Source organism: Sciurus carolinensis, chromosome 9 (genome assembly GCF_902686445.1).
Source record: "Sciurus carolinensis chromosome 9, mSciCar1.2, whole genome shotgun sequence".
NCBI lineage: Eukaryota > Metazoa > Chordata > Mammalia > Rodentia > Sciuridae > Sciurus > Sciurus carolinensis.
In genome coordinates, this window is record NC_062221.1 from 70,532,748 (window position 1) to 70,560,387 (window position 27,640).

General features: G+C 34.7%; 1 protein-coding gene across 1 annotated transcript in view; it reads right to left on the reverse strand.

Moving 5' to 3' along the window:
- Positions 1-27,640, reverse strand: part of Slc49a4 (solute carrier family 49 member 4) — a 95,392-nt gene that overhangs the window by 12,548 nt on the left and 55,204 nt on the right. Inside the window, 4 exon segments of the mRNA XM_047565166.1 lie at positions 7,872-7,999; positions 11,152-11,219; positions 16,692-16,800; positions 25,505-25,634. Of these exon segments, the coding sequence (XP_047421122.1) occupies positions 7,872-7,999; positions 11,152-11,219; positions 16,692-16,800; positions 25,505-25,634 (435 nt within the window).

A 27,640-nucleotide genomic window follows, 5' to 3' on the forward strand; every position in this document is an offset into this window, starting at 1 on the left:
AGTAAGAGTCATTCCACTCAGCAGCTAGTGAGATTCTCAAGACACCATTAATAACAATAACAACTTGATAATCTTGGATTTATATAATTATTCTAACATTTTCAAAACCGTCTTCACATTTATTTGGTCATCCTATCAACTCTTTGAAGCAGGTAAATTAAGTGACCAAAGTTCTGAAAATGAACAGCTTATTTAGATACAATGTAAATTAGCAGTGTTAATAATAATACGATTAAGGCTTACAGATTCTAGTATGTTTTCTAACAAGCCACAGTATCACATTGAAAAAAAGAATACCAAGGCTTGGTACTATTTTATTCAGTAGTATTTACAAAGTGGTATGCTCCCCACATCGGTATTCAACATAAAAGCTGGAAATGATTGCACATAAGAAGGATGACGGAATCAAAAGGAGAGAGCATCAAAAGGTTAAAAACAAAAAGATGAATTTTAATTATGATGAAAGCAAAATGGGTTGAAAATTATTGCTTAAGTATGCAAGAGGGAAATCTTAGCTTGGGCCCTTCTTCAAAACTATTTGTCAGATGCCTATTTCATGTAACCTACTCTAGAGCAGTAAACAGACACAATCTATCTTGAAATTACCCCCAATCTAAAGGAATACGACAGACACCTTCTGGCTCAGAAGCCACTTGTGTGTGCAGTGTTAAGAAAAAAGCCATGTTTAATAATGAACACCAACAGCTTCCCAGCTTCAGGTGTGAGTGAAGCAGGAAGTGTGATAGTCCAAGGAACTCTGTTTTAAGAATTCTGTCTGACACACTAGGGGAGGTTTAGAGAAAGAAACCAGATTTGTCAGTGGTGTGGAATCCACATCCAATGAAGAATGGCTATTGACCTGCGGGTATTTAGATGAAAGGCTAAGGCCAGACTGGATAGGTGTCTTCAAATGTTTTGAGGGACATCAACGGAGAGGGAGGGAAAAGACTTGCCCCTCTGGAAGCTGGTTGCTCCAAATCAATTGTAACTCACTGGTGGGCGATGTACTTTGTACGATCTAGGGCTGACCAAACTACATGATAGGTACTGTGTTCCCTCGTTAGAGATATTCAAGATGCAGTCAGATGAACATGCATCTGAGATGTTAGAAGAGATTCATTAATGAATGATAAATTATATCAGATGATGAGTAAGGCTGAGTTAAGCAGATCAGTAACAAATATAAATTCATGTAGCAAGGACAGCTTAACTAGGATATAAAAAATAGAATCTTACAGGTGCTTCTAGGTGGATGAGAATAATAGGTTTATTTACAATTTTATTAAGGACTAAGAAGCACTATAAAATAACACAACAGATTTTTATAATGTATTATCTTAAGGATTAGAATCAAGAAATTTCCCTAAAAGGTTTATAACATTAACACACTTCATAAACTTTCAATATTGAGCATACTCACTGAACTTTATTTCATGATCAAGTAAGAAAGTTAACAGGGAACTATTAGATTAGACCTTTTATCTTCTCAGGGTCATATTTTCTTCCTAAAAAGTGACTGCTGTGGCCTTCATAAACTACCATTAATTAAAATATGCTGTATGTGCAACTGTGGTTCCACAAGAGGATGAGGCATATTCTGCGCCATATTCATTAGTGGCTATGATTTTCTTTCTGTGTTATTAATCTGTAGGTGTCCTTGTTTAGCCTCTTTGTTAGGATACTTTAGTCCTATAAAGGTAGATTATTACATTTACAGTCCCTCATGACTAAAAGGCAAAATAATTACCCTGAAATGAAGTGTAACTAATAATCCATGGAAAGAATGGGCCCAGAGTGAAGACTGGTTGTGAAATCAGATATCATTGGTACAGGTTTATCAGTAACTTTCCAGCTCCCAAAGAATTTATGGTTCTGAAGAAGAGAGTGCACTATTAAATCATGGAATGCTTACTGATCACCTGGTCAAAACTTCACCTGCAAGAAACATGGATTTTCTGCCTAAAGGCTTATTTCTCTTCTTGAAAGTCTCCATGGATAAACATTGCATGATCTTCCTTGAATGTCCTTTGAGTGGTTCATGATGCTTATATAAGAATTTTCACAAATCCATTCTCTTTTTTTAATCCATATTCTACTTTTCCTTTCTTGAGCAGTCAGTTATGAGTATGAGTAACTGTTACTTTAGTTCATAAAGCTGAAAAGAGTAGTTAAGGTGCTTAGCCATCTGTCCTTAAAGTTTAAAGTCTCTAATTTGTATTTGTGTGTATGTGTATGTGTGTGTGTGTTTTTTGCAGTGCTGGGGATTGAACCCAAGGACTTGCACATGCTGGGCAAATGATCTATCACTGAGCTATATTCTCACCCTCTACCCCTCAATTTCTTTAATTATATGCATTTCTTTAAGCATTCATTATTCTTTTTGAATTTTCCTTTTTTCACCCTATTTTGGGCATGTGTATATCTTTCTTTCTTTGCATGCTATTAAAAAGGGACATAATTATTATTTATTTAAGGTAAAACATATGAAAATATAATAAGAGGATTATTCTTTAGCCTATACATGTCACATGCCTTTCGATACAATTGAGTATGCTTCCTTTCTTTAAATAGCACTTGAAGTCACCTTGTGGCCAGCTATTGCTCCCTAGGGCATTCTGTCTAGCTAGACATCCTTCCTTAGCCCCGACTCTGTATTTGTTTCTGATCAGCATTGTGGCCTTCTAGTAACTTTAGATGAAATTAGATGAATAATCTCTCCCAAGTCAACTTCTGTCAAACAGTCAAATTATATCGTTTCAGCAAACTCAACACTAAAGTGCTAACATTTTTCAAAATGCCATTTTCCTAGCATTCAACTATAGTAAAAAATGACTGTATGAGTTGTAGCTAACAGGGCTAGACATTTCATTCTTGGATGAGGTGAAAAATTGTGTTTTCATAATTTTGTTTAGGGGCATAAGCTTCAAGATTTTGAAGTACACGTTATCTAGTCATGAGGTTATTTATTTGCCCTATTGTAAGTACTTCAATTAATTAATAATGCAATTTTAAATACTGTTTCCCTAAGGAGGTAAAAATGGTATACTGTTGATAGCCTCTAAGAGGATGTATGTAAGCAAGCACATATATCAACACAGAATGCCTTTGGAGAGAATGTATTGACCCAGTCTTTCTTCTGCAGAGATGGCAACAATTATAATATTATGATCAGTAGATTCTCTAATAAGTGGATGTGGATCCATAATGGGGGATGGGTAGGGAAGAATGGAGGAACTTTGGATTGGGCAGATGGGCATGAGGGGAGGGGTATGGGGGTGGGAAGGATGGTGGAACAGGATGGACATTATTACCCTATATATATATATATAAAATGCATGACCCATGTGACTGTGCATCATATACAGTCAGAGGAATAAGAAGTTGTGTTCCATTTGTGTACAAAGTGTCAAAATGCATTCTACTGTCATGTATAACTAATTAGAACAAATTTTAAAAAATCAGTGGACTACAGAAATACTGCAATAGGTGGTTTTAATAAGATAGCACTAGTACTTAACACAGGTTGAAAAAACTAATTTATTCAACTTATTAGTTTTAATTTATTATGTTAACAGTTATTGTGCATATACAGTCATGCATTGCTTAACAATGGGGACATATTCTGAGAAATGCATCATAGACGATTTTGTTGTATGAACATAAGAATGTGACTGACACAAAGTAAGGCAACTAAGACACCACCAGGCCATGGGAACACTATCAGACATATTGTCTGTTTTTGAATGAAACATTCTTATGTGGCACATAAATTAATCTCAAACACTTATCATGTGTATTCTTCTGATACATAAAACCCACAATAGAGGGGCTGGGGCTGTAACACAGTGGGAGAGCACTTGCCTAGCATGTGTGAGGTACTGGGTTCAATTCTTAGCACCACATTTAATTAAATAAATAAATGTTCATTGACAACTAAAAACATATTTAAAAAAAAACCCCACAATAGAAATAACAAGCAAGAGGAAAAAGACTAGATACTTTCCAGATTAAAGTAAGAGTGATCAGTAAAAAAGAAACATGAATTTGCCATTACAATAAATACCAACCTAAAGATCTAAATTTGTCTATAATTAGATTTTGCAGCAAGTTTCCTTCCATGAAACCTCTTTTACTTAAAAGGAATTAGGTCAAATTTTTACAAAGGCAGAAAGAGTGTCTGTGACTTATTTATTCAAATTCTCCATTGTTCCTTTAAAGTGTGCCCCTTTTTGCCTTCCTGTAGTTAAATAATGAAGAGACACTGTTGCTGACCACCACTGGCAGTAAGTCCTGTATATTAGGGCTCACATGCAGGTAACACACACTTCATTCATTCATTCATTCCTTAGGGTCTGTGTTAGGTACTGGGGTGGAGGCTCCAGATGTTCAGAATGGAAGGGAGAATAAGACATAAACTCAAGTAACTACTAAGTGCTATCAGGAAAGAAGAAGAAGAAAAAGGCAATGACAATTTAGAGAGGGAATAAGAACTAATGTAATTCTTAACCCAGTGTGTTCATGAGTTAAAAACGTATCTTTTAGAAATATCTAAATGACATTCAAAAATTGACGTGCAATTAAAAATGACAGGAAAATTTATAAATCTCATGAAAGTTAAGATGGTCAAATCAAACTCAACCTTTCAATTCTGGCCTTGATTTAATTTAGAATTCTGCTTCCCTTTCTGTTCAACCTAATTATTTTCAACAACAGGTTGGGAAAACATAGTTTTGACCAGGGCCAATCACACCAATGTTCTTTCAAGACTTAAAAGACATAGAGTTTTCAAATATACATTTCCTGGTGACAGTGAAAGAAACTACACAAACCCAAATAAACATGAAGGTAGAAAATTAAATTTATTCCTAACACCTCCACTCAGAGACAGAACCACTAATTCTGTCATGTTAAATTGAAAATACTTAAATTTTAATGAATAATCTTATACTGAATATTCTACACTTAATTCAAAAGAAATAAATCTGTTCATCATGTACTCATAATCATGTTCTTATAAAATCTCACAGATGCTTTCCTGACATATAGTACCATGAGAAAATCTAAATGTAATGTCATGGATAAGAAGAGTTCTAAACTAAAACTGTTCTACCAGAATGTTGTTCAACTGCTAAAATTGGAAATTATACTGGAAAAAAGTTTAAAAATTTTCTGGCCCAGAATACTTGCTAAACTGCTCAGAACCCCAGTGTAGGCACATTGGCATATAAATAATGCACAGTGTATCTCATTATTATTTCCCCAGCAAAGCAACGTGTACACTGAAAAGAGGACTGCAGACAGGATAGGATAAACAGAGGATTCTAAACTTCCTTCATAGCATTCTTAGGGTTTCAGTAGTTTTTTCAAGGTGTGCCAAGTCCAAAGGAAGTAGCTAACAATTCTGTTAATTATACAGTTAGGCCCCAACAATTCAATAAATACATGTGTCCTAACAATTAACTAGCCATTTGAAAAGTTATACCTATAAACTAAGAGAAATAGTTTTATTTCATTCTTAAATTTTTAGTGTGTTTTCTTATATTATTGTATTTTTTACACCTTTATTTTACTTATTTTTATGCGCTACTGAGGATCAAGCCCAGTGCCTCACACATGCTAGGCAAGCCCTCTACCACTGAATTACAACCACAGCCCCATCATTCTTAAATGACCACAATTACTTTCTAATGGGATGTATGCATCTGATGAGCATTGCACAACTTCTCAAATTTGGAACTGGATTGAATACCACCACCCTCATTTCCTGTTTCACACTGATTTTGTGCTTTTTATCATAGCAACTGCTGAAAAACTAACTCTGCAAAAAATATGATGTCATCAAAAAGAATGCAGCCCAGTCTACTGCTGACACTGGGAACTTCCTTGGAGCAGAGGTTCCAGTGACTTTGTGCAGTACTCAGGGCAGCTGGTTTGGTGTAGTTTGGCCGTTGCGTGTCTAGGATAACCTGGTTCTATTGCCCTATTTAACTTTGTAAAAATGGTAGGAACCCCTCAAAAAATGGCTGTCTTTGAAAGATTCAATGTTTCTGATGTGTAAACTCTTGGTTCTGTTCTTAGAGAGTGCAGAGATCCAAACTGGGATACATATTCATTAGTTATAGGAGAAAAAAGAAACCCTCCTTTCTCATGGATTCCCAAGGAATGCACATGCCACTGGGTCCTGATGGAGCTACCTTCAAATTCCTATTGCTCCTACTCATATGAATGCTTGTTATGACCATTAATCATATAATCTACTTTATAACAAAACCCTTTAATTAAATACTTAATCCAAAAGGTGAATGAATATTACCTGCAAATGAAATTAAAAATACTTAAGAAGTCATTTGTTGGGGCTGGGATTGTAGCTCAGTTGTAGAGCACTTGCCTAGCATGTGTGAGGCACTGGGTTCGATTCTCAGCACCACATATAAATAAATGAATAAAATAAAGGTCTATCAACATCTAAAAAAATATTTTTAAAAAAAGAAGTCATTTGTTAGAAGAAAGGAAAAAACAATAACAGAGACCCCTGGATTTATAAATAATCTGTCATAGTAATTAAAAAAAATCCTGGATTGGCAGAATAATGACCCACTTCCACGAAAATATTCACATCTTCATTTCTGGAATTTGTGAATATACTGTCTTAAGCAAAGGGACTTAATTAAGGCTGAGGTGAAATTAAGGTTGCTAATCAGCTGAGTTTAAAATTGGGAGATTATCCTGGATTATTGGAGAGGGCCCAGTTTAATCAATCACCATTGATTCCTTAAAAGTGGAATAAGAAGCCAAGAAAGGAAGGTAAAAGAGAAGAGGAAAGGAGAGAGAGAAAGAGTATGGCAGAAGGGTAGGGAAGCAGTGTGAGAGGAGTTGGCCTTCTGCTGCTGTCTGATGATGGAGGACAGACCACAAATCAGGAATAGGGGGTTTACCTCTAGAAGCTAGAAAAGGTGAGAAAACAGGTAAATAGGTTCTTCCCTTAAGTCTACTCACACTTTGATTTTTTGCGGGGGGGGGGGGTACCAGAGATTGGACTCGGGGCACTCAATCACTGAACCAAATCCCCAGCCCTATTTTGTATTTTATTTAGAGGCAGGGTCTTACTGAGTTGGCTTAGAGCCTCACTTTTGCTGAGGCTGGCTTTGAACTCTGGATCTTCCTGCCTCAGCCTTCCAAGTCACTGGGATTACAGGCATGCACCACCATGCCTGGCCCCACATTTTGATTTTGGCCCAGGAAGACCTATGGTGAATCTCCTTCTAAACCACAGAGATATAAGAATATAAAGTCATGTTAAGTCACTAAATTTATGTAACTTAGAATAGCAACAGAGAACAGAGCCTGGCTTCATATTAATAAAAAACATATAAAGAACAACAACTATAAATGTTTCAGATAAATTAAATGAGCTAAGAAAATTGGTTATAACATATTTTCAACAGGTATTTCCAGTAAGTTTTGTTTTTGTATTAATAAAGAAAGGCAAAAATAAAATAAAGTTATAGGTATTGTTCAAAGAATTTTACTGGTATACATTAAATATCTTACCTTTCTGCCCTTATTTTTATTATTAAAATTATAAAAATCTTTGTATCATGCTCTAATATGAATTTTTAAAAAATCAATTTTTCCATATTATGAGTTTTAGCCAAAGAATATACTTCTTTTCCATATGCAAAATACCAATTAAAATATTTTTTATTATTTCTTGGGCTCTTTTTAGATGGAGAATGGCATGATGATGGGACAAGGGAAACCGTTTTGTGTATTTAACAAATGGAAAGGAAGAAAAAGTCCTACTATCAGAGAATGTTTACTTCCATGAACTAAAAATACTTATTCAAAGTTCAAAAACAGCCTGTGCTCACCCGTGGTCAAAGGCAGATGTGTGATACTATTCAAACAGGTCAGGGTGAACCATGTGGATGACAGTGTAGCCCCAGAAAATAGGAGGAGAAGAATTAGCTTCAGCATACCCCGGATAAAATCTGCAAACCTGAAAAGAAACACTGTTCTATTAATTCTATCTGAACTCTTAAGTGTTATTTAAATTAGTAACATGCTTTCATTAAACAACAGAGAATTTCCCATGCTTTATTTTAAAACTAGCTATATTTTTATTTTATTTTTTAATTGACACATTTTCTTGTATGTATGATGTTACTTATGTTTTTTCTCTTACAAACAAAATGTCATCTCTGTTTGGATCTATAACTCATAGGATGGATTTTGAGTTTTTAAATGTCAGTTTAGTTTTCTTTATATATTCTATACTTTTAAAGCATTCTACAATGAATACACATTATCCCAGTTTTAGAAAATAGGCTATTTTGTTGACATAAACTTGCAAAGATGGCTCTCCCAAAATTCAGGCTCAGAGAAAAAATACAAGTGCCTACACCAGAGCCTTTGAGGTCCCATGTGACCTGATCCTATCTGTTCCCCCTTCCCTTGCTATGCTCCTGTTGGGTGGCTGTGCTTCTGTTTCTCATACATGCTAAGGTTGCTTCCCACAGTAATGGGTACATTTTGTACTTATCCCATCTGCCCGGAATGTTGGTACTCCCAGACCCTCAGATGGCTCTCCTGCTCATCCTTCAGCTCATTCAGGTCTCAGTTCAACATGGCTCTTCAGGCTCATGAGTCCTCCCCATCGTGGATCCACATTTCACTTTATTTCTCCATAGTATTTTTTTTCTTTTGGAAATTGTTTTATTTTTGCATTTTTAAAATTTATTTTGTCTTCCCTACTAGACTGTAAGCTTCCTAAAAGCAAGAATACAGCATCCAGGAACACTAAATACTATTCTATGGAGTTTGGAACTTCCATAGCATTTTAAGTTCTCAAATCACTACCTTTTCCCAGAATCAATATGAAATTGAAAGGCATGCCAAAACCTTTTCCCATTTGCCAATTGCTTTTCCTCACATGCAGACTGTTAAATGTTTAAAGCACAATCCTTTGGCTGTGTCTCTACATCATTTACTTCATCCTTCAGAATTGCTTCTATGATAGAAAATTTGATCCTGTCCCCAATATGACATTGCCCATGTTATCTTCATTTTGAAATTTTAAAAACAGATTATAATCACTATTGTAATTATGTGTCCTATGTAACACTTTCTGTATTATCCTTTGTTTTATACTTATTTGACATGATATGGTTAATCATGTTTGTTAGTAAAAACTAAGATGATTTCCTATGAGAGCTGATGCCATCTTTTGGTAGAAAAAAATGGATGTGCTTTTTTGCTCAGTGACAAGTTCATTTTCTATGACGATTCACAAGTAGAAAATTCTGTGTACTCTGAAAAAGGTTCCACAGCTTGACAGAAATGAACCTCAAAAAATGCAAAACACTTGGTCTTAATTCCAAGCTGGCTGAACACTTTTCAGATTTACATTTTGGATGCTACATAAACTCATCAGATAGGCAGGTGACAAGGTATGAGAGACTAAAACAGCTTTCAGATACAAATCACAGTTGAACTGCAAAAAAGTTTCACAGAACTTGATCATACAAGAATAAAATGGTCCTGGTGGTCTGTTGTTTTTGAGGGCACTGTCCTTTCAAATGGCTGACACCACCAAAGAATATAGGACCAAATAGCACCTTTAATAATGGTCTTTAGCAATATAAGTATGAAAAACCACTCAAAGCACTCATGTCTGTAAGGAAATTCCATTCTAGGGAATCCTTGAAAAATGGTGTTCAGAAAATAATTTCAAAAGTTGACTTTAGGCCTTATAAATAAAATTTGATTTCTGATCCTAGAATAAGAGAAGTACTTTTTAGAACTTTCAATTCAACAAATTAAAAAGCAGAGAGTCATCATTACAATTTAATCTTCTAAATGAATATCTGTAGTTAAAAATTAAAGGATTACAGAAAGAAAATAAAGAGAAGAATGTGAGATGCCACTTCTTATTTCCTCTTTGACCTATTTGGTGCTCGGAATAGGATTTGATCAAAGATGATACACTATAATAGACTTAGAGATTTAATTAGAAAAATTAGGTATGATTCTTGTCAAAATGTGCTGAGTCAGTGTTTTTATTACCAGTGAAGTGATTTCCTACAAAAATGTTTTCTATCCTGTTTCTTTAGCTTTTAGATTTTATTCTTATAATTTCCTAACTTATAAAATCCTCAAAGAGATTTAGAAGTTATGGTATCAATTTATTCTTTTTTATTTTTAATTTTTAGTTGTTGATGAACCTTATTTTATTCATTTACTTATATGCAGTGCTGAGAATCGAACTCAGTGCCTCACACATGCTAGGCAAGTGCTCTACCACTAAGCCACAACCCCAGCCCCTCCGATTTATTCTTTCATTATCCCAGAAATACTATGCAAACTGCAAGATATATTACCTGTGTCAATTATGTTTAAGTATTTAGATACTGAGGTGATTTATACATCTTATTTGATCACCCCAAATATATAATTAGATTCTCCTCTTCCTGACAAAGTTGATTATCTAATTTGTAAATGACTTGGGAGTTGAAGGAATACTCTCTTTGAAACACCACACGAGTAATTTTATAGGTAGTAATCTAAGAATGACACTTCCATTCTTTTCTTTTTTTAGAATAAATGAGACAGACACTTTTCCTTCTTCTGATTCATTCTAAAAATGTGTAGTCATTAATAGTTCAAGATCAAAAGGAGTTTGATGAAACTGGAAACCTTTATGAACATTTTTCATCAAAATGGGATAACCACAGGGACGGACGTGCCAAAAAACCTGCTACTGGCAGACTGCCTTCTCATGCAAAGTTCTAGAGATGCTCTTAAAAATGATTCAACTCTTTCTTATTCTTGTTAACTATTGATTTACCTTTCTTTGGGTTCCATTTGGAGATGTTGTTCTTGAACAACATGGAGAGAAACAGCTTAATTACACTGGAAATACATTTTTGGTCTGCAAAAAACATTTTAGGAAGGACTACTTCTGAGAAGGATTCCTGTAGCAGTAAATTCTATTCACTGCATGTGAATTTCTTGTAGCCTAAACAAGTACCCCTTTCCGATTTTTGCCTGTTCTACTTTCTCCTGAATTTTAATGTTTCTTTAGAACAGCCTATTTCTCTTTGGGCTTTCCCCCCTCTTTGTCCACTCACATTTGATATAAAATATTCTTACCTTGCCATAGCTATACCAACAACACAGCCTCCAACTATGGACCAAAATCCAATCCAGCCAGCATCCACCTGTTAACAAAGCAGTGGACATATTTAAGGCAAGACTGTCATGTTGCAATTTAGAAAATGAAAAAGAAATCCTTTATGAACAATGTGTTAACAGTCACTGACAACAGATCTGGGAAATATCATTTAAGAAAATGGATAAAACGAAAGGATCTTCCTGAAGCTGATTTAACACTAACTTATTTAACACTAACTTATGTAATGGAAAAATTATTCCATTAATTTTTAATGGAATATTTAAATCAATCAAATAATCATATTGTTATTAAACGTATTTTTCGTTATGTTCTACATTGTACTAGGAATTCTTGAGGCAATGGGAAAAGTACAGAAATGATCATTTGGTTCAAAAAGTTTAAATATAATCATCATACATGAAACTACTAGGAAATAATTGGGGGCTAAAATGTCCGGCAACATCTAAAAATGTATTGAGAGGTGAGAGAAGGAGGGAGGGAAAGAGAAATGTGTGGATGAGCAAGAGAGTGGATAGAGTAAGAGAAGATGAATTGGGTTTCAAATGTATAGCATATTCTCTTAACTAAACATTTCCATCCCTGCCATTTACTAGCTTTATCATTCTGTGCAAATTATGTCTTCTTACTTATTAAATGGATGCAATGAGATAATGTGTATATAGGACTAAGATCAGTGGCTAACACACAGGAAGTGCTCAATAAACGTTGGCTGTGGTTATTATCCAATGATGCTTCCCTACTTATCTCATGTTCTTTCTACCTTCATGCCACACTCTCTCAGGGAAATCTATAAATACTGTCTACATTTCCTCATCACTCATGTACTTTAACTCTTTTTTAAACTTAATTTAAATTGGCACATTACAATTATACATATTAGTGGGATATATGCACATAACATAATTTCATTTCCTAGTATCTCTCCTTCTCCTCCCTTCTCTCCATCCCCTTACGCATCACCATTATATGGTTTAGATATGAGGTGTCCCCAAAAAGCTCATGTGTGAGATAGTACAAGAATTTTCAGGGGTGAAATGATTAGATTTTAAGAGGTATAACCTAATCAGTGGATTATAAACCACTGATGGATTAACTGTTGGATGAAGTAGGTCACTGGGAGTGACTCTTGGGTTTATATTTTGTCTCTGGTGAGTGGAGCTCTCTCTGCTTCTTGGTTGCCATGCCCTGAGCTGCTTTCTTCCTTTATGTCCTTCCACCACGATGTTCTGCCTCACTGTGGGCCTAGAGCTAGAGTCACCCTAACATGGATTGAACCTCTGAAACTGTGAGCCAAAATAAACTTTTTCCTCCTCTTCATTGTCATGTGTGTTGGTCAGAGTGATGCAACAGCTGACCAGAACACTCTCCTCTCCTCTACTCTACTTATAATTTCACGAGATCCTCTATCCTGTTGTTTTCCTTTCTTCTAACTTCCACATGTGAAAGAAAACATATGAGCCTTGACTTTCTAAATCTGGCTTATTTTGTTTAACATAATGCCCTCAAGTTCCGTCTATTTTCTTGTAAATTATACAATTTCATTCTTTATGGCTGAGTAAAACTCCACTGTGTATATATATATCACATTTTCTTTATACATTTGTCTACTGACAGACAACTAGTCTGGTTCCATACCTTAGCTACTGCCAAATGCATTGCTAAAAACACAAGTATGTATGTATTGCTATGGTGTGCTGACTTTAATTCTTTTGAATAAAATGTAGCTATAACTCCTATTATGACTTGCCTTTTGCACCAATACATACTCTAAGCCTCAATTTCCACACTGGTAGAATAAGGGATAATAAATGTATAGTTTTCTAAGAGAGTCAAATCAGTTAATAAATGTAAAGTGTTTGATACATGTTAGTTGGTGCTTGTGTTTCTTAACATTGTTATATTTTTTTCTTCTCTTTTCCATTCCCAGGACCAGCACACTTGCTTATTATCTTGTTTCTTATTTCCAGATTCCTATAAAAACTTCTGCAATGGTCTTCACAATTTATTTTGCTCACTATCACCAGGATAGTTATCCCAGCTGTCCTTGTGGCTGTAGGGCAAAGTGCAAACTTGACCTGGCACTTGAGAGTTGTCCAAACTAATTTTTATCTTTTATTACTTTGAATCATACGCTTGTGTCAGGGTTTGCCAATTGTCTATCAAATATTATCTTCTACCTAGGTACTTAATAGATTACATGTGCTTGCTTCTGTTTGGTACATGTGACCATGTGACTAAGTTCTCATCGATGGAAGGGAGCAGAAGTGAGGTATGTCACCTCCAGGTTAGAACCTGAATACAGCTCTGTGTTTCCTCCATGCTTTTTTTCCCTTTCCACCACTGCAGTCTGGATGTGGTCACCCAGATGCACACATGCATATAATGACAAGGTCCTGGGGGACAGAAGCACTATCTAGGTCTCTAAATCAGGACTAGGAAAAGAATTGTCCCAACTCTGGCCAACTGTCCTAGATCATTACGCACACTGTCCTAGATTTTATGTGAATGAGAAATAAACTTCTTATCAAGTGTCAAAATTTGGGGAGTCTACTTCTCACAGCAGCTTAGTCTAAGAAATACAAGAGCTTCACACAAGTTTTTTGATATACCAGTGTTTGCCCCAGAAGCAAACAAAAAATGTTCTGAAGAAAGATGATATCCTGAAGCTCATATTACTACAAGGTTTTTATACTGCATTTGGGGCAGGAGAACTCTTTGCTCTGCAGGACTACCCCTCTCAGGGCAGGGCATTTAATACCACTGTCCAAGGCTTGCTTAATGCTATTTGGTCTCCACAGACACTTCCACTTGGCCCCTTGGTGAATGGGGTTTTGGGCCTGGCTAAGGACCTCTGAGCAGCTGGTGGTACTGATGCTTGGCCTTTGAGATCAGTTTGTGCTTTTTTGCCTCCTTTGTTCATGATACTCACTTATAGTTAGTAAAATTCTATCCAATAATTAAAACTTTGCTTTAATTTTCTTGGTTTAATTTAATTTTAAATTTCACCTTAAACCTTTAATTCATGTTCTCTATATCTGGCAGTGCTTGTATACAGAAAGATTCTTGAAAGGGCTTCCTAGGGTTTACAATACAAAGCATAGATATGCAAAATCAGCACCATTTAAACAGGTATTATACTTTTCCTCATTGGAGGTGAGCACACGTGGAATTCTTGCCATCCAGAAAAATAGGCCAGAAAGCTAAGGGAAGGTGTTCTTCTATGGTAAACATACAACTATGTTCTGCATGTTGGTGTCCTTTAAAATTCATGTATTAGAACTTAATCCCCCGTGTCATCAATTTCATAATATTAAGAGGAGGGCTTCAGGAAATGATCAAGTCCTGGGAGCTCTTCCCTCATGGATGGGATTAGTGTCCTTATATAAAAGTGGTCAAAGGGTACTGCCTTGTCCCTTATGCCATGTGAGAACATAGCAAGAAGGCTCCAGCTCAAAGCAGAGAGCAGCTCTCTCCATACACCAAATCTGCTGGTGCCTTGAGTTTGGACTTCCCTGCTTCCAGATCAGGGAGAAATAATTTTGTATTATTATAAAATACCAGTCTAAGGCATTTTGTTTTAGCAGTCTGGATGGACTAACATAGGTAGAGTAGTGATTTGAATTAGAATTCTAGCTGAGAACTAGAAAATCTACCACATAGTAATCCAGAATTATGGAACCACGATCTAGGATAGGAAAGAAAGCCAGAAAAATATACCTGGTATTTGTTGACAATTTCCATTTAGGTGTGTCTCCTAATTTCAGAAAACATGGTTAAGAGGGCTGGGGATACAGCTCAGCTGGTTGAGTGCTTGCCTCGCAAGCACAAGGCCCTGGGTTCAAATCCCCAGCAACACAAAAAAAAAAAAAAAAAAAGAGTGTTTCCAGAAAACATGGTTAAGGGAGTGAAAAGTGATTAATAGCCTCATTGACTTAAAAAAGAAAAAAATATATAAATTTGGGACCTGGTAGAAGTGAGGTGGTCTTGTAACAACACCAGACTTCAATTGGGCACTCTGAAGGATCATATATCCAAAGGACCAGATCCACAGAGTAAGGGGCACTGAAAAAAGATCACTCTGAGGAACCAAAGCTGTGCCTTAAATGATCTCAATCCCTGAAACTAGACTGATATGATTTTGTGCCAGGAAAAAAAAAAAAAAACCCACAAATTCTCTCTGGAAGAAAATAACATCATCTTGAAGGTTAAATTCTTTACAACTTTTCATATGCTATGTCTAGCACTCAGTCAAAACTCATGGAACACATATAGTGATAAGAAAACTGGACTGAATGTCAAAACTGTAAACAGATCCACAGGGAATCCAGAAAATGAAATTATGAGATTCAGACTTTAAATCACTATTTTTGTTAAAGACAAGGTTTATACATTTCTACAGAAATGTATAAACACAAGCAAATTGAAATTTTATATCTTAAAATCATCAGAATTAAAATGAACTCATAGATGAATTTAATAGCAAAGCAGAGCTGAAATACTGAGTTGAGAGAAATGCTAGATAAAATATCAAGTCTGAAACACAAAAGGCAAAAGGATGTAAAGTTCAGAAAAGAAAGATGCAGGGAACACAGTATAAATGTAAAACATATGTAGAGTTCCCAGAAGAGAAATTAAAGAAAATGAAACACAAGTTTTGAAATGGTGTTGGTTAAGAATTTTCAGGACCTGATGAGAGATATCAAACCCTAGATTCAAGAAGTCCTATAAGCCTCAAGTAGAATAAATTTAGAAAAAGATCACCACCTAGTTACGTCACAGTAAAAACCACTGGAGTCAGCGATTAAAAAATCTTGAAAGCAGTCATATTTTAAATCTGAGAGCTTTTAAATTTCTTTCATTTGCTCCTCTAAATCTCACTCTACTTTTTCTATCATAGTATGTGGAAGCAAAGAAGGAATGGATGTCATCAAGTATGGTAAAATGGGCATTTTTTGAAAAGACGAAATAGTCTTATTCTGAGACCAGAGAGAAAATAAAGAAATTAGATGTAGGAATAACAATAGATTTTATAATGGGGTCATAATTTTCTTTTTTAAAAGTATTTTTTTAGTTGTAGATGGACATAATACATTTATTTATTTATTTATTTATTTATTTATTTATTTATTTATTTTTATGTGGTGCTGAGGACCGAACCCAGTGCCTCATATGTGCTAGGCAAGTGCTCCACCACTGAGCTACAACTCCAGTCCCATAATTTTCTTTATGAATAATCTCCTCTATGAAGTATGGAGCAAGGATAAATAAAGAGGACAACAAAGATTTCTGTTTTTCACATCCTTAATTTCATCCACAAATGTAAAGTTCATGGCTGTTATCAAATTAAAAACTGCTTCATAAGAATCTTGATTTTATAATAGTGATTTAGGACAATATTTTACCCAGTCTTTCAAGTTAAAACCAAGAACATGTAATCAGTATTGGTAAATTAAATGAACTAAAATAACTACTACATATAAAGAAATAGAGTACTTACTTGGCTGACATGTACTGGTGTTAAAATTAAGTCCAGAACTCCAGACCAGCCAGCAAATACACCAAGTGGGATAGCATATGCTAAAGCAATCATCAAAAATCTCAAATTGCTGTAAAAGAGAAGTAAACAAAATGTATAATTTGCTAGTTTTAAAATTTCTAGGCAATAGATTTCATTTTTGTTTTATTATTAAAGTTTTCTGTTGAAGATATTTTAATAGGCAATACAATTCAAGTAGCTCAAAGTTGAAAAGTTATAAAAATATGGGGGCATATCCCTTTTACTTCCATTTTCCTCTTACTACATTTACCAATGCTATCTCTTGGGTAACTGTCCAATGCAAATATATGTATATTTTCCCCCAATCCACATTTGTTAAACCTTGCTATTTTTTTAACAGCTGGGAGGGAACCTTGTGCAAGGAAGGCAAATGCTCTACCATGAGCTACATCCCTAGCTCGTGAATTGTGCTTTTTTAAATGAAGAGATCTTAGAACTCTTTCCATAAACAGTAGAGAAATACCTTCTTCATTCTCCAGCTGCACAGTATCCACTAAATATCATAAACATATGTAACCATACATATGTACACTTACTCTTTTGCTCTTATAAAGTCATTTCACATCTGTGACAGTGCACCTGTAGGATCAATTCCTAGATGTGCAACTACCAGGCCAAAGCATATTTGTAGCTTTAATAGATACTGCTAACTGTCCTCTGCAGGAATTATACCTCTGCATACCTATCGAAAGGACTAAAATAAAAACATAGTGATAACAAAAAAGTCTGACAAGGATGCACAAAAAGCGGATGACTTGCACTGCTTGTGGTAATAAAAAATGGTGAAACCACACTGATAAATGGTTTGGCAGGAAAAAAAAAAAAACAAAAAAAAAACAACAACAACCCCAAACTACCACTACTACCATACAATCCAGCAAATGCACTGCTGCATATTTATCCCAGAAAATTAAAACTTACATTCACACAAAACCTGTATACAAATGTTTACAGCAGTTTTTTTTAGTAATAGTCCAAATCTAGAAATAATCCAGATATCACTCAGCAAATAAATGGTTAAGTAAACTATGGCACATTCATACCATGGAATACTACTCAGCAATAGAAAGGAATGAACTAGTGATATACCCAACAACCTGGATTACTCTCCAGAAATTATGCTGAGTAAAAAAGGCCAGGCTTTTACGTAGTAAATATTATTTATATAACCTTCTTGAAATAACACAGAGAACAGATTAGTATTTGCCAGAAACTGAGGAGTCAAGTGGGAGAGAAGTAGCGATGGCTACAAAAGGGCAACAGGAGGGATCCTTGCTGGGATGGAGCCTTCTGTATCATGACTGCATCCATGTCAGTATTCTATTTGTGATACTCTACTTTTGCAGGATGCCATCACTGGGGTAAACAGCACACATTACCTTTATTATATCTTACACTGTGTGGAAATCTACAATTACCTCAAAATAAAAAGTTTAACGTAAATGTTAAATGTAATGTAAAAATGTAATGAAAATAAGATACCATTCAAATAGCTTTTTAGAAAATATATAAAGTATTTAGAAATAAACCAGAAAGGCCAAGGACCTCTGTGGGGCAGGGAGGGTCACCTTTAATTTAATTAAGGCCACTGAGGATCAGAGACCTAGGCATTAGACCAGAGACCCTGTACCCACGAGAAGAAAATGTAGGCCCAACACTCCATCATGTCAGTTTAGGACCTGACTTCCTCAACAAGACTCCTAAAAATTGAATGGACATTGAATTTTTACTGATTTTTATATGACTACAAATCTAAAGACCAAGTAGACAGTCTAAGGAGTACAATATTTATTACACAAAACTAACTATGCAGATCAAAGACTGAGGCCCTAGAACAGAGGTCCTGAGACTAAGAGAAGAAAAAGTAGGCCTAAATCGTCACTATGTTGGCCTAGGGTCTGACTTCCTTAACATGACTCCTAAGCACAAGAAGTAAAAATCAGGAATCAATAAATGGGATGGATTCAAACTAAAATGCTTCTTCAAAGCACAGGAAACAAGAGCATGAAGAGAGAGCCTACACAATGGGAGAAAATCTTTGCCACTGCACCTCATTAGAGCATTAATCTCCAGGGTATATAAAGAACTCAAAAACTTAACATTAAAAAAAAAAAAACAACCCAGTCAATAAATGGGCAAAGGAACTGAACCAACACTTCACAGAAGAAGAAATACAAATGAGTAACAAATATATGAAAAAAATGCTCAACATCACTAGCAATTAGAGAAATGCAAATTAAACTACACTGAGATTTCATCTCACTCTAATCAGAATGGCAATTATCAAGAATACTAGCAACAATAAATGTGTAGAGGATGTAGGGAAAAGGGTACACTCAGACATTGCTGGTGGGCCTACAAATTGGTGCAACCATTCTGGAAAGCAGTATGGACATTCCTCAGAAAACTTGGAATGGAATCACCATTTGACCCAGTTATCCTACTCCTTGGTATAGATGCAAAAGAGTTAAAATCAGCATACTATAGTGATGCAGCCACATCAATGTTTACAGCAGCACAATTCACAGTAGCTAAGCTATGGAGCTAACCCAGGTGTCCTTCAACAGATGAATGGATAAAGAAATGTGCTATATATACACAATGGAATATTATGCAACCATAAAAAGGAATGACTTTGTGACTTTTGCTGGTAAATGGCTGGATCTGGAGACTATCCTGCTAAGTGAAATAAGCCAATCCCCCAAATCCAAAGGTTGAATGTTTTCTCTGATATGTGGATGCTAACACACAATAAGGTGTGGGGAGGGGAAGAATAGAAGCTCAGTGGAATAGAGAAAGGGGAATGAAAAGGGAGGGGGGATAAGAATAGGAAAGATAGTGGAATGAATCTGACACAACTTTCCTATGTACACACATGAATACACCACAATGAATCTCCACATTATGTACCACCACAGACTGGGATCCTAATTAAAAAAAGATATATTCCATGTTTGTATAAATATGTCAAAATATACTCTACTGTCAAGTACATCTAAAAAGAATGAATAAAATTTTAAAAATAAAATAAATAATTGAGGCCACTAAGACAATCTAGACAGAAAGACAGTTTATACTGTTAATTCAATGCAAATTAATCTATGAATTCAATGCAACCACAATTAAAATTCTAGTAGTAGTTTTTCCTAGAAACTCAAAAATTGCCCCAGAACTTGGATTGCAAGAATAAAGGTTCTTAAAAAAGCTAAGTCATCCATTTAAAAACTTAAAGAGAAAGCCCTTTCCTATCAGATACAATAACAAACTGCAGCCAGAGTAACAAAAACAGAGCGGTACTGATTCAGAATAAAAAGAACAATGAAGAAACTGAGAGCTAAGACACAGAAATTCGATATAGGATAAAGACAGTACTAAAAGGCTAAGATGTTTAGTAAGTGGTTCTGGTTTATTTTATGGAGCGGGGAGAACTCCTACATCATTAGTTAACATCGTATATTAAGGTGGATTCTAGATGGATTGAAAACCTAAATGTGAAAGATAAAACCAAAGGTTAATAATTAAGGAATCCATTAACAAAATTATCAGGTAGATGATAGACTGGAAGTAGATATTGGAAATTTAAAGATCAATGAGGAATTCGTATCTAAAATATGTAAATTATTAAGAAAAGGAAATTATGATTAAGAAATGGGCAAATGCTATTAACAAAATTCTACAGTAACATGAAACAATCTCATATGGAGTCTGAAAACTACCAATAGTTCCAAAATGCAAATTAAACAAGAGATATATTAGTTTATATCTTAAAAGACTGCAAAATTAGAACAATGGATAATGCCAAGTTCAGTGGGCATCTTTGAGAACTATCTGGCAACACCTGGTAAATTAAGCTTGGACTATGCTGTGATCTCGTAATCCTGTTGCAGAGTCTATTTTCCAAGGAAATTCTCATGTCTTCAATTACAAGTATGAGGGTGTCACTGCAGTGAACTGCAGGCAATCTGGGTACACAGTGGGGACAGAGGGGCAGACCATGGAGTACAAACACTAAGTGCACATAGAGCAGGAGGGACCCATCTTCAAAACAGAGTGCTCACATTATATGCAGACCTCATACACCTCCTGATGGAAGAAGGGAGACTCATTCAATAAGAGGCCATATAAAGAACAAAAACTAAACCAGAATCAGAGCTAGCTCTGGCTAACAATTTATAGGAAACACAAAGGACAGAGGAACATGTTTAACTACACAAGGAGACAAGCAACAAAATCTAGACTTTGGGGATAAAAAAGCTAGCTCCTCAACAAATAAGTTGCAATGAAAACAGAGACAAATGGAAATGAAATCCTTAGATTTTAAGGCATTTGAACCAAATGCAATGGGTAGATCTACTCTGGATCTTGACTCAAACTGTTAACAAAACTTACAAGACAATAGAAAATTTAAATACTTCTTTGATATTAGACAATTATTATTAAAAAGTTTTTAGGTAAGATAATGGCACTATATTTATGCTAAAAGCATTCTTGTATTTTTAAAATATATCATACATATTGAAATATACCTTGATGAAATGATCTTTTCTTTACAATATGCCTTGTAATATAAGAGGGGAAGTGGGCAGGGCAGAGATAAAACAAAATTGGCTGCACAATTTGATAATTGTTGACATTAGGTTATGGGCATATGGGGGCTATACTATTCTACCTTGTATATTACCATACATTTCAAAATACAAAGTAAAAAAATCCACATAGTGCTTAATGTAAAGATCAAAATGGAATAATACATAAAATATACCGTCAATTAAATAAATTAAACACAGATCCATACAAAACAATTCATATATTGCAAGAGTAAAAAGACAAAAGAGATGTACATAAAAGGCATTTGAGAGGTGGCCTGGTTGGAGGGAGTGGGATGGGAGTAGGAGATACAAACAAAAGAATGAATGAAAAAATAAATGAATAAATGTGTTCATGTGCCCTGAAATAAAGAACATGTTTAACTTAAGGCTCTTCTCTTAAAGTCTAAAAGGCAAAACAACTATCAATAAATATGACACAATATAAGAAGGGAGAGAAGTATTTACATTAGGTTATACAGGTTGAAAGCATTATTAAGAGAAGGGAATCTTATGGATAGTAAATAAATGATTGTGGTGAAAAACATGGAGCATAGTTATTGATGGTTTTTATTTTTTGGCCCAGAAAGTGGAATTAAAATTTAGAGAGGCAGTAATTCCAATTAATCCAGGAAATTCTTTGAAAAGATCAGGGAAAATCATACCCTAGGTAAGGGAGTGAGGCAAGGTAGACCCACAGACCTCTCCCAGGGGGGCACAGAGGTGGAGCAGGCCGTAGTGCAGCTACAGACAAAATGGGAAGAGACCAAGGAGGTCAGGCATTGGTGAAAAGCACTTTTTATGGAGAAGAAAAGACATACTTTATGGTTCAAACACAAAATGAAGATCTTGATTCTTGGGTAATTAGAAGCCAACACAGGTATACTGTGGTCAGAGGGATAATTTATTGTTCTTTCCTTGTCAGAAAATCTTGTACATAACTGTGGAAGCTTAAAAGCCTTTAATGACTCCTATTTCCTACATAATAGTTCAAAATTATTAGTTCAAAGTTACTATTATATGACTCCCATCTAACTCTCCAGCTTTATCTACTGGTATCTAACTTCTGCTGCTGGCTTTGCATGGAGAAAATTTAGCTAAATAGTGTTTTTATTTATTTTTTGGTTTATTTATTTGTTTATTTTTAGATTCAAGATATTTTATAAACATCTACTACAAAGAGTAAGATAGCTTAATTAGACTACCAAGTGCAAAATCAACATACAAAAATCAGTAGTTTACACATATTCAAACATTTTTAATTACCATTTTAAACTGTCATTTTACAAATGTGTACTACTGACCATAATTCACCTTAACTAATATTTTTCTTTGTTTATTATGTTGAAGGCAATGTACCAGTTGATGTAGAGAAGTGGTTTTCAAAGCTTCTCAGTATATGCCAGCATAGGAAATTTATTTTTACTCTGTGACCTACCCTTTATATACTCAAACAAACAAAAAGTATGCTTATTACATGTGATACAATATTTTCTAATCTGTACCAGGCTTGGTGGCACATTCCTGTAATCCCAGCGGCTCGGGAGGTTGAGGCAGGAGGATCAAAAATTCAAAGCCAGCCTCAGCAAAAGTGAGGCATTAAGCAACTCAGTGAGAGCCTGTCTTTAAAAAAAAATACAAAATAGGGTTGGGGATGTGGCTCGTTGGTCACATCCCTGGTACCCCCCTCCCCCTAAAATATATATTTTCTATTATGTTCCACCCCACTTTGTTTTAAAAAAGTAATGGTCAACTCATTGAAAAATTTAGCTGTTTGAAAAATAATGAAATGTGGCTAGTGAAACTGAGGGTAAATTTTTATCTCAACTAATTTAAGTCTAAACTTTAAAACATGCAGCAAAAAAGTATTTTTCCACCAAAAAATCTTTAATTTTTTAAAATATATTTTTATTTTATTTTTTATGGTGTTGGCAATCAAATTCGGGTCAAGTGCTCTACCACTGAGCTATGTCCCCAGTCCCCCAAACTTTATTTTGTAGAACAATGTTTCAATTTACCAGGGGCAACGTGTAAGGTAGTAATAGAGTGAGCACATTAGCATATGAGTTTTCTAGTGTTATTACCCATCACTGATCTTCCTGGTGTCAATGAACTGATTCAGTTCCAATTATTTTTTTTATATACACTGATATAACTTTGTAATTTGCTCATTTGAATATTTCATGTAGGAAGAAAATATGAGACTGGAATGGAAAAAGGCATGTTGCAAATTTCACCATGAATGACACTGTAATTCGCTGAAGCAGAGCAAAATAAAATGTCTGCTGTGAGAAAAGAAATTTAAGTTATTTAAGTGGACAGTATTAACAGACATTTTATTATGTGTGTGCATGTGTGTATCTATCTATATCTATCCGTGTATCTATCATTAGAATAACCAAATAATGTCACATGCATGTATGCATGTATAAATATAGCACAATGAATCCTACTTTTATGTATAATTATTATGCATCAATTTAAAAAATAAATAGAAGGGAGACCAGAAGTGCAGAGAAAGAGGGTCAGGGGAGGGAGGATGGCAGGAAAAGGAGGAGGCATGGGGAAAGGAAGGAAATGGAGCAAATTATGTTATGTGCATTTCTTAATATGTTACAATCCACTACTATGTATAATTATAATGCACTAATAAAAACATAAAAAAGAGAAATTCTCAGCAAATGCTCAGTGAAATTTTATAAGAAGTTTCTTTTTAACAGTCAAAAAAGTATCAAGAAAATTAGTTGATGGAAATCAGAATTAAATGTCCAAGAAACATTCTAAAACAACTTTTAATATATCTGAACTTATGATTTTGATGAGCTATAAAATGGTATGGATTTTTACATAAAAAGAAAACCATTTTTCAATGGAGAACTGGTAAAAAATGTTATTTTAGCTGTGAAACTTTTGTTGAAAATTATGAGGAAAAAACTACAAACAAAAACTATGTTCTACAGATCTTTAGTTAAGCCCTGAACAATTGCCTACAGAATTTGAGACTATTCTATAATATCCAATTGTGTTAATTCAAATGTAATTACTTATTTTCAATTAGTGCAAAATGGGAAAAACTACTCAATACTTTTCAACTGTAAATTTAATGACACCCAAATAGACATTAAATAGTCCAATAAAAATTTAGTGTCCAATTTGAAAAGTGATATAAGGGGAAAATACACACTGGATATTAAAGATTTTTATATGAATATAAGAATGTCAAATATCTCAGTTATTAATGTTGATTACATGTTAAAATGATGCTTTAGATACAGTGGGTTGAATACAATATGCTACAAATTATCTTTGTTTCTTTTTACCTTTTTAAAATGAGACTACTAGAAAATTAAAGATTATACATGTGATTCAAATTATATTCATATTCTCATTGTGACTCAAATTATATTCCCGTATTCCTATTGGATAGTAGTATTATAGAGGAATTTACCATCTGAGGGGAAAGAAGACAAGAACCAACCAAGAGAGCTGATGTTCCAAAGGTAAGTTCATAGGTGCAACTACAAATCGTAATCAACAGTGATGTTCTATGCCTCCTAAGAATCAAATTTAGCTTTCAAGAATCAAATCATCTGAGCTTTCAAGGGTAGAATTTAATCTAACTATGTTTAAATTATGCCAATAAAATAAAATAGTACATTAAGTTTCTTAAAGTATGATCCTACTGGTGGCATATGAGAAGATTTTAGGTGATATGGGAATAATACTGTTTATTTTATTCATTTTGCATTGGCTAGCACCTGTTCATTTTATAGTGCATTAGCAAATAGATAATGAATAAAATAATCTGCATATTAGAAAAATGTAATAAATACATAAAACCCATACTTTCATGGACACTATTGTATGATACAAGTTTCTTTATAAAAGAAAATTATTTAAGGAAAAGAAAAAATTTGATTTTAAAAATAATAAGTAAATAACACTATAGGTAGTATGTAGATAAGGCAAAAATAGAGAGGTTTTTGTTTTGGGTGATTTTTCAAGATAGATTTCTCATAGGAAATACAAATATTTAATGAGTATTTTATTAATTATTTACAAACTGATTAATGTTGCTGACAATTACTATCTGAAATTATCTTTTAAAAAAATAGAATCATATTGAGGTGTTAATCACCACCACCCAATGACTCCAGGTCTACTTACCTTAACAGCCTACAAAAGCTGCGCCGATAACTTAGCCTCTGGCTAGCTGCAGCAACACTGGGAGGAAGAGGAGGCCGTGGTGGGAAATAAGCTAGTGTTGCAGAGAATATTAAGCAGACAACTCCAAATTCTGAAAGAAAAAAGAATTAGTGAAGTGTTAACCAGTGACACAAAAAGTTGAATGCCTCAAGTATTTATTTATTTAACAAATATTTACTGAGTATCAAATAAGCCCTAGATATATAAAGATAGGTAAAACACAGCACCTAGCCAAGATAGCTCAGTCTGGTAGGAAAGACGGATATGCACAGATACAAATTTTGGCAGGCCACAGGTAAGAAGTCATGCTATAAACAAAGAAGCAAGGTGGTCCAATGGCATACCACATAGTCAAAAAGACCAAGGGAGTAAACAACTGTTACTCTAAGGAGAAATCACATTCAAACCAAAAGAAACTTACTGTAAAAAAGGTCTGGGATGGTTGTCCGTATGGTACTCAGAAAGAAGAATATGAAAGTAAGTTGGCAAAAACAGGACAGAATGTTGTTTGATCAAGGATAGGATTTCTGATCCATATGTAGGACAGAACCAATTTATAGACTGTACAGGAAAATTGAACAAGACAAGAAAGCATCCAAAAATAAGAAACCAAAAGACAGCAAATTTAAGCACAAGCCTAGCTAAATAGAATATTAGTCAGAAGTAAAACAAATAGTCAAGCCATCCTAGTTTGGCCCCATTACAGAAGGGAAAGTTCTTAGGACTTTCGATTCTTCCCTCCATAGCACTGGCACTTGAATTTCCCAGTTTTTGTTAACAGTTATGGTTTGGACGTGAAGTGTCCCCAAAAAGCTCATGCATGAGACAGTGCAGGAAGGTTCAAAGGAGAAATGATTGGGTTGTAAGAGTCTTACCCCAATCAGTGATTTAATCCCCTGATAGGGATTAATTGAGTGGTAACTGAAGTGGTAAGTGTGGCTTGAGGAGGTGGGAACTGGGCGTGGCTTTGGGTATTTATATTTGTATTTGGCAAATGGACTCTCTCTCTGCTCTCTGATCAGTATGTGAGCTGATTCTCTCTGCCACACTCTTCTGCTATGATGTTCTGCCTCACTTCGAGCCCTGAGGAATGGAGCTGGCCTTTTAAGTACTAACCTCTGAAAACGTGAGTCCTCTAAAACTTTTCCTCCTCTACGATTGTTCTGGTCAGATCTTTTAGTCACAGCACTGAAAAAGCTGACTAAAACATTAACTGTATCCAATTTAGTAGAAAAGCACATACTAATAAAAATGCCAGAAACTTAGATGACAGACTCATCTGTGCCATTAACTGATTTGTGTGTTTTTTTTTTTTTTTTTTTTTTTTTTTGGTGCTGGGGATTGAACCCAGGGCCTTGTGCTTGCAAGGCAGGCACTCTAACAACTGAGCCATATCCCCAGCCCAACTGATTTGTAATATGGGTGAATCCCAATAAAGGGAGTTCACTTAGTGATTTCTAGGGGCCTTTTCTGTTGGGTAATTCTAATTCTAGGACAATTTTCTTAGGAAAATGGACAACAATTCTATAAGACACTTAACTACATATCATTTTAGTTAATTCAACTGGAAATTTATAGATTCCTAATTCTGAAAGACAAGATTGTTACCAAATTCTATTTTTCCCCCTCTGATTTTCTCAATCTCTTTATTCTTTCTCAATCTAAAGAGTAACAAGAAGTTAATGAGTTGTTTTACTTTACTGTTCTTTTAATTATTAGTAACACTGAGCATCCTGCATATATTTATTGGTTATTTGTACTTGTTCTTCTGTGATATTCTTTGTTTTGGGGAGAAATCATCTTTAATGAATTTTTAAAATATTACTATAAAAAAGAAAAAAATTCATGAAGGACAGTTTTCCAGACTGTTTATTTACTTGCATCACTCTCTCCAACTTTTTGGTTATTCTTTTTCTTTTTTTATTATTATTATTTTTATTTAGTTTTTAATTTTTTACAGACTGCATTTTGATTCATTGTACACAAATGGGGTACATCATTTCGTTTCTATGGTTGTACACAATGTAGATTCATACCATTCGTGTAATCATACATGTACATAGGGTAATGATGTCTGTCTCATTCTACCATTTTTCA